Raw genomic sequence first — 8,189 nt, forward strand, 5'->3', positions numbered from 1 at the left:
GTGTGGTAGACACGTTTGTCTTTGAAATTCTCTTATTTAAAGTGCATCTCCATCACTATAGAGCAATTTTATGGTATTGGTTCTGTCCATTAATTATTACCTAAATAGGCAACCTAGGAATTATGCATATGAAAGAATAGTACTGTAAATATCCATAATACTGTTGGAAACACCAAGTTATTAATAGTTCTGGTCTTACTGGGAAGACAACTGGGTATGTTACTGGTTCTGCCTTGCTTACACACGTGTCTGCCCTAGTGTCACACTCTCCAGTCTGTTAGTAGCTCGGTTTGCTACAGAAAAGATTTCACTCTCAGGAGGAAAGCATCTCCTACCTTTGGAAAGAATTAGGTCCACCCAGTTTCAAAAGTGGTGTTTGCAGGCTTCATCTGAAGCCATTGGCCTCTGCAATATTTGCTGTGACAACAAGCCCTCAGTATTTAGTGTTTTCACTGTCAAAACTGGACAAAGCATAAGGGAGTATGAGGAGCCCTTGATATTTTCATGTGGTCCTAGACAGTAATAAATGCTTTACTTCTAAATTTAAATGTTTCCCTTTATTCTGCTATCTTAAGGAGATAAACTTCTATTGTTTGGCACATTGTCTTTTTTTTGTGACAAAATTGTCAGCTTTGTCTGGAGGGTACTGTTGCAACAGATGCAAGATTCTCATGTATTAAGAGAAATAAGCAGTGTGCAAGTAAACAAAACCAAGAAGTTCAAATTAAAGAAAGATAAACGTGTTGCAGGCCTGGGCACCGTTGTTTCGGTACAGTCACTGTGCTGTGTGTGCACACTGTGGATAAGGCACTCTGTGAAAAAAAAAAAACATCTTGCAGGTAAAATGGGAAAGTGATTTTCTCATATTCAAATGTCACAGCTTCTCAAAAACAGGTACCAATTCCCAAATAACCTCAGACTGTTCTCTTAGCTTTGAACATTATCCAACAGAGGCACAAGGGGAGCCAGGTTGTAGCTGCTTATCAGTCAGACACTGTTGGATGGTAGACATCTCATGTGAAACAAACCAATAGTTTAGAATTAATTGTAAGATCAGGAGTTAAAAAGAAAAAAAAAAAGTAATCTTTTTTCAACATACAAAACCATAATTTGTGCGTGGTTTTTTTTTTCTTAATTAAATTAAGCTGATGAGTTGAAGGCACCATGTCGTCTTTATCTTCACATGTAGTGGGGCCTAAGAGGCCTAGATCTGATGGAACAGCCTTTAGCTGTTTAGCCTTTAACATTCATGGGAAATGAGGATGAGAGAAATGGAGAATGGAGGAAAAGACAGAGGCTATTGCAGAGAAATTTTCAAAAGCAGTGTAATTCTGTCAGCAAGCTCCTGACCTGTAAAACAAAAATTCACATGAAATGGGAAAACAGTGAATACATTTTAGTCTCTAGGATATTACTGTGTGTTGCTAATAGAATCTGGTTGCTGGCTGACCTATCCAAAATTGTCATTTATAAAACTACATTAAAGAATTTAGAAAGTAGAAAGCTGCCTAACTTTACTATCTGCAATAGATTGCTGCAAAATGGTGTTAAAAGGAATAAATACATCCTGGGAGTACTTATGAAAATTAGTACTGATTTTTAAAAAAACTATAAACTTAAGCACATAGTATATTGGAGGCTTCTTTATTAAAGGGTATGATTATTTGAGGTTAACAGAGGAATTTTCATTTTTATTCAAAGTGCTAATTATTATGAGATACTGAGGCCGTGTTTTCTGAACTAAGTTAAATAGAATTAAATTATGAAGACCAGTTTAAATATTTCATACTTTAATGACTAATTAAAACTAATTATTTCTTTTCAATGTTCTGGGGAAAAAAAAAAAAAAAAAAATGTTTCCCCTCAGTGGGAAAAAATAACAATTAAAAGTTTGGCATGTTTGCTGAGAAGATACAAGATGCTGTTAAGAAATAAGAGCTCTTCATGATCACAAATAAGGTGTGATTAGTCTCAAAGCTTATTAGATTTGGACTCATCGAGCTTTCAGTGGAGAAAAGTGGTAGTTTGCTCTAGAAATTGATTATTCTCATAGTTACAGGCTTCCTTCTAATTTCCAGACTAAAAATATTCAAGGACAGATTCATTTACCCTTGTGCCAAGATTATCCCTTAGTTGAATGTAATTATTTTCTTGGTGGTTTACAGTTTTAGTGATATTTATAGAAAGAAGTTGTATCCTTTGTCATTATAACTGAATGTGTAAGTTTTTTGAATGAATAATGTTTGTTTTGTTTGAGTCCAGTTACTATACATCTGGGAGACTCAGACAGGACAAAAAGTGCAACAAGATGGACTCAGAGTGTATTTTTGTAATACTATGGGTGTGTAAGTTTCGTAGGGAGGCTGTGTAATATTCACCATCTGAGATTTTTAAGGAGACTTCAACACATTTGCCACAGGCATTTTTGGTAATGTTGGTCCTGGTTTTGAACAAACAAGTGATCTCCTGAGTGCCCCCTGAATCTCCTCAAGTGAGGGCTGCCTGGTTTCCATGGCTTTATGGTCCTGAACTAGTTTTGGTTTACTTCTTCTGATGATAGATTTATTTTACCCAGTACTAAGTTTTCTTCTCCCATCTCTCCAGCCTGAAATTATTGTGAAACCTTACCAAAAGTACAATTTTATAAACCCTGGAGTCAGTTACAACAGAAGAGCCGAAGTCCATGAATGCTGCACAACCACAGCTGGGAAGCACTGCCTGGGATAAAACTGCTTTTTTTAAAACTGCTTCTTTTTTTTTTTTTTTTTTAAAACTGCTTTAGGTGTTCTTTTCATGACCTTAATGTGGCTCTTCAAATACCTTGTTTGATAACAGATGTTATCCAATCAGCTTGGTGCCAAACGATGAGATAATGGACTTAGATGTGGTTTTATGTTCTTAACCTTTGTAAAAGATACAATCCGGCTGTGGATCTCTTATTCATAATGTGGTAACTTTTTTATGGTTTTACTGTCTAGATTGGAGACATAAAAGCTGCAGAAAAATATTTTCAAGATGTTGAGAAAGTGACTCACAAATTGGATGGACTACAGAGCCAAATTATGGTTTTAATGAACAGGTAGATAATTTAATAGCTAAATGAAACTTTACAGTACAGTTTTGCAAAGTATGCATTGTGAGCATTAAAATACCTTTGAGACAATCCTGTTCTATTGCTCTCTTTTATGTAACTACATCTGTCATAAGTGAGACTGAATGGCATATAGACCCAGGAGATCTGTATTACTTGGTGCAGTCATATTATCATGGATTGAAATTGTGATCCTTCGGTTGATTTTACAAAGCTTTTTCTCATTCTTCCAGACATTGCATATTTCCACTCTGCTTTTTCAATATACATTTGCATAAGTAACTCTTAGGAGAGGAGAAGCTATTTTGGGCCCTTAGCCTACAATCAGATCTGCTAGTAAAGTTACCACCCAGTAGTTTCAAAGAAGGCTGGAGTACATTGTAGTAAATCGAGCTGCGTGATGGGGGACTTAATTTGTAATGGTTAGCACATTGGCTTAATATATTTAGAAAATGCTATTCAAAAGTGCTCTGAAAATTATATAGCATGGCTAATTTCATGAAGAGAAATAATTCCAGGAAGAGAGTATCTGCATTTAAATTAATAAAAGCACAGTGAAGACTGTTGCTTTGGTAGGCAGAATATATAATAGCCAAATGATTCAAGTTGTCATTCCATTTGTCTGTAAATCAGTGTCTCCTTCCTGGTTGTAATTACACCGTGAAGAGCAAACGTCAGAAACTCTCACATCTATAACAGGAAAAATAAAAAATGGTGTCCATTCTTTTTGAAATGTGTTATCGCCTTAGGTTTTTGAGGAGAACTCATGCATATGTCACTTACTTTCTAGAGCATTTCTCCACCTTGGCCAGAATAATTTTGCAGAAGCTCATCGATTTTTCACAGAAATTTTAAGGATCGACTCATCAAATGCTGTGGTAAATCTCCAAATTGCTACATTTATAATGAACACCTAAATTATTCTCGTAATGCTTCATGCATGGATTTAATTAGTACCCAGAGTATGCTCAGAGCTTTATACAAAAATTGGATGTGGCACATGTGCCAAGGGTTTTTAGTATATGTAAGGATAAGATATGAAATGGGATGGGAAATGAAGAACCAGTCTATATGAAGAAGGGCATGAATACTTAGGCATGCATGTAGAAATTCCAGAACATTAAGTTTTACAGGATCTTTGCAAAAGCACTTTTTTTTTGCAATCACTGTTTTTAGCGTAGACACGCATGTCATAAAAAGAAATGTCAGCTGCCAACGTCTATAAGATAAACTTGATTTCACACAGCATTGAAGGGATATTGTAATTTTAAACATGACATTTTTAACATGTTGTATATCAGAGTCTCGGATTCTCATCACAAGAGGAGATCAAAGAAGAGCTGTTCATTTACTTTTGGGTTTTCTACACTCGGCAGCTTTCAGTGCATGGTCATACAAGAGTATTCACAGGAACTCTGACAGCTTACCCCCTGTAGCCTGATCTGAGGCCATATCAACACTGAGGGGACTGAGTTTAGGAAGCACATTAATTGCATCATTTTGCAGCCTGTAAAACAGCACATATTATAAATCACACAAGAGAGTAAGGTCTCCTAAAGGGAGAGGAAAGCAGGGTTTTTTTTTAAAAAAAGCCTGTGTTCTTTCTTTATCTACAGCTTTCAAAAAGCGTGAAAGTTTCCACTGCTAGACCCGTTCCATGACTTTGTACTGTTGGAATCTTTCCTTAACTCATAAAACCTGTTTTGTGTGGAAGAGAGAATGGAACCTGACGATCATTTATGTTGTATTTAGACTGCCCTATCAGCTGAATTTACATGGAAGTCAGTTGTAGATACCTTCGTGATAAAATAGTTTCTTCCCCTTGCTTATATGGATCTTCTGTGCGTAAACCAGAGAGAAGAACATTTCTGAAGATATGGTGAAGTCATTAAAAAACAAACAAACAAACAAAAAAAAAAGTAAAAATGAGAGCATGTAGAGGATCCTGTAGTTTCTGAACTCTGTTTCAGTTGACTTTCAAAATTGACTAATGTCTTGTACTATTTATATTTCATTGTAGACTCTGTCTTTTATAGTTTCATCTCTTAGAAGTCAGCAGGTCCTACTGGCACAGGATAGATCTTGAAAGTAACAAGAAAAGGATTGTATTGTGTGAATGATAATGATTCACATAATAACTTACTTGCACATGCACAAACAAAATAGTAATTCTTAGCACTTAGTAAATCTGTTGTAACTCCAGATGCTAGACTTTTTTACCTTCTCTTAGCATTTGTAAATACTTACATACCTATATATACACACACACATTTGTTTATTTACGTTATCTTCTTCTCTAGGCTAATAACAATGCTGCTGTTTGTCTTCTTTATCTGGGGAAACTGAAGGATTCCCTCCGGCAGCTGGAAGGAATGGTTCAAAAAACACTACCTACATGAGAGCGTTCTCTTCAACTTGACAACTATGTATGAACTGGAGTCATCTCGCAGTATGCAGAAGAAGCAGGCACTTTTAGAGGCTGTAGCCATTAAAGAGGGTGATAGCTTTAATACTCAGTGTCTCAAGTTAGGATAGATCGTTTCCAACTAATTTTTTCCAGCAAGGCTCATTTTTTAAATTGTATATAATCTTGCTAATGTGTAAATGTGAAATAAAATCTATTCAATTATGAATATTCAGTAGCATGACTGTAGAATCTGTTGTCTGTAACAGTCCTATCTCTGTGAAGACTTTGCTGACCTAGAGCCAGCTACAGTCCTACAAGTCTATTACTGCTTAGTTATTCTTCAGTGCAGGGTGCTTTATACTGTACACAGGTCCTGAGGGAACTGGAGGATGAAGTGTGTAAGCTACTATCCATCATATTCAAGAAGCTGTGGCAGTCCAGTGCAGTTCCAGCTGACTGGAAAGGGAGACACTTAACCCCCATTTTTAAAAAGAGAAAAAAGAAAGACCTGGGGAGCTACCGGCCAGCCAGTCTCACCTCTGTGCCTAGCGAGTTCATGGAGCGAATCCTCCTGGAAACTGTGCTAAGGCACGTGGAAAGTGGGAGGTGATTGGTGACAGCCAACATGGCTTCACTAAGGCCAGATTGTGCCTTACAGATTTGGTGGCTTTCTGTGATGGGGTTACAGCTTTGATCAATGAGGGAGGAGCAACTGACATCATCTGCCTGGACTTGTGCAAAGCATTTGACACTGTTCTGCATGCCATCCTTGTCTCTAAAGCGGTGAGACATAGATTTGATGAGTGGACCATTTGGTGCATAAGGAATTGGCTGGATGGTTGCACTCTAAGAGTTGTAGTCAGTGGCTTGATGTCCAAGTGGAGACCAGTGAAGAGTGGCATTCCTCAGAGGTCTTACTGGGATCAGCACTGTTTAACATCTTTGTTGGTGACCTGGGCAGTGGCACTGAGTGCACCCTCAGCAAGTTTGCTGATGACACCGAGCTGTGTGGTGTGGCTGACACGCTGGAGGGAAGGGAGGCCATCCAGAGGGACCTGGACAGGCTGGAGGGGTGGGCACAAGCCAACCTCATGAGGTTCAACAAGGCCAAGTGCAAGGTCTCACACATGGGTCAGGGCAATCCCAAGCACAGATGCAGGCTGTGCGATGACTGTATTGATTCAATCCATGAATCCTCCTCCCTGTGGAGGAGGACTTGGGGGTGTTGTTGGATGAAAAACTGAATATGAGCCAGCAATGTGTGCTCACAGCCCACAAAGCCAATTGCAACCTCGACAGCATCAGGAGAATTGTGACCAGCACGTCAAGGGAGGTGATTCTACGCCACTCTGGTGAGACCCCACCTGGAGTTCTGCATCCAGCTCTGAGGCCCCTGGTGTAACAGAGACATGGAATTGCTTGAGCAATGCAGAAGAGGGCCATGAGAATGATGAGGGAACTGGAGCACCTTCCCAATAAGGACAGGCTGAGAGAGCTGGTGTTGTTTAGCCTGGAGAAGAGAAGGCTCCAGGGAGACCTTACTGCAGCCTTCCAGTACTTGGGAGGTGCTTATAGGAAAGATGGGGAGGGACTTTTAATCAGAAATTGTAGTGACAGGAGGAAGGTAAACGTTTTAAACCGAAAGAGGGTAGATTTAGATTGGACAGAAGGAAGAAATTCTTTATGGTATGGGTGGTGAGGCACTGGAACAGGTTGCCCACAGAAGTTGTGGATGCCCCATCACTCGAAGTGTTCAAGGTCAGGTTGGATGGGCATCTGGGCAACCTGGTCTAGTGGACAGTGTCCCTGCTGTGGCAGGAGGGTTGAAACTAGATCTTTGAAGGTCCATTCCCACTCATTCTGTATGGTTCCCATTAAAAAACCTTTATAATGATATGTAAATTAATATCCCATAACAGCGATTCTCATCCATTTAGCTGAAGCTCAGGTGTTATGTTATATTGTTACACTAGTGTCTACACTTCCAAGAAGCTTGATTTGTCTTTTCCAATTCTGCACGACTCACCATGAACCAGCATGCTGAAGCCACTGCCTCTTCCCAGCTGAGGAGCAACATGCTTTCCTGATGCAGCAGTGCCTTACACGCACTGCACGCGTAAATGACAGCCTGTGTTCTGATCGACAGAGAATAAAAATTTATGATCCCACTCAGACTCAACCATTAAAAAGGAAACACCCTGAAAACATAATCCCCTCTTCTCCAAGTTTCTCTAAATTCTAATCCATATGTATTACTACAGAGGTCTCACTTCAGTATGTTTGCTCTGTTCTTATTAGTAGAAGCTTTTACTTGGATAAAAACACCAGTAGAGGAGACTTGGATTGGGTGACCTCCAAGCTCAGTGAGCCATTAAACAAGTGACATCCTGGTAGACTTGCAGAATAATTAAAATTTAAATGCAAAGGCACATTATCACTGCTGGATGTATGCAAATCGTTAACTGTTTATAAAATGCAAGAATGTCAGTGTCACTTCGTGGTTCAGATTTCACATATATCCAAGTGAAGTGTTTGAATTTCCTATATTCAGCCGGTTACAGATCTGAGCGCTGTATATGGTGTTAAAGCATTAAAGCTAAGGACGAAATTTGTCCTTAAAACATTAATTACACCAGGCAATCCTGTTAAATTCAATGAATTCAGCTGAATTTAATGAGGGTTCCTAGTGTA

General features: G+C 38.8%; 1 protein-coding gene across 1 annotated transcript in view; it reads left to right on the top strand.

Moving 5' to 3' along the window:
- TRAPPC12 (trafficking protein particle complex 12) overlaps positions 1-5,726 on the top strand; it is a 48,639-nt gene extending 42,913 nt beyond the window's left edge. The window contains 4 exon segments of the mRNA XM_008936167.1: positions 2,979-3,079; positions 3,882-3,969; positions 5,392-5,471; positions 5,473-5,726. Coding sequence (XP_008934415.1) covers positions 2,979-3,079; positions 3,882-3,969; positions 5,392-5,471; positions 5,473-5,626 — 423 coding nt within the window. The 3' untranslated portion in view covers positions 5,627-5,726.
- The last annotated feature ends 2,463 nt before the right edge of the window (positions 5,727-8,189 follow it).

The sequence above is a fragment of the Merops nubicus genome, unplaced genomic scaffold, assembly GCF_000691845.1.
Source record: "Merops nubicus isolate BGI_N331 unplaced genomic scaffold, ASM69184v1 scaffold14952, whole genome shotgun sequence".
Taxonomy (NCBI): domain Eukaryota; kingdom Metazoa; phylum Chordata; class Aves; order Coraciiformes; family Meropidae; genus Merops; species Merops nubicus.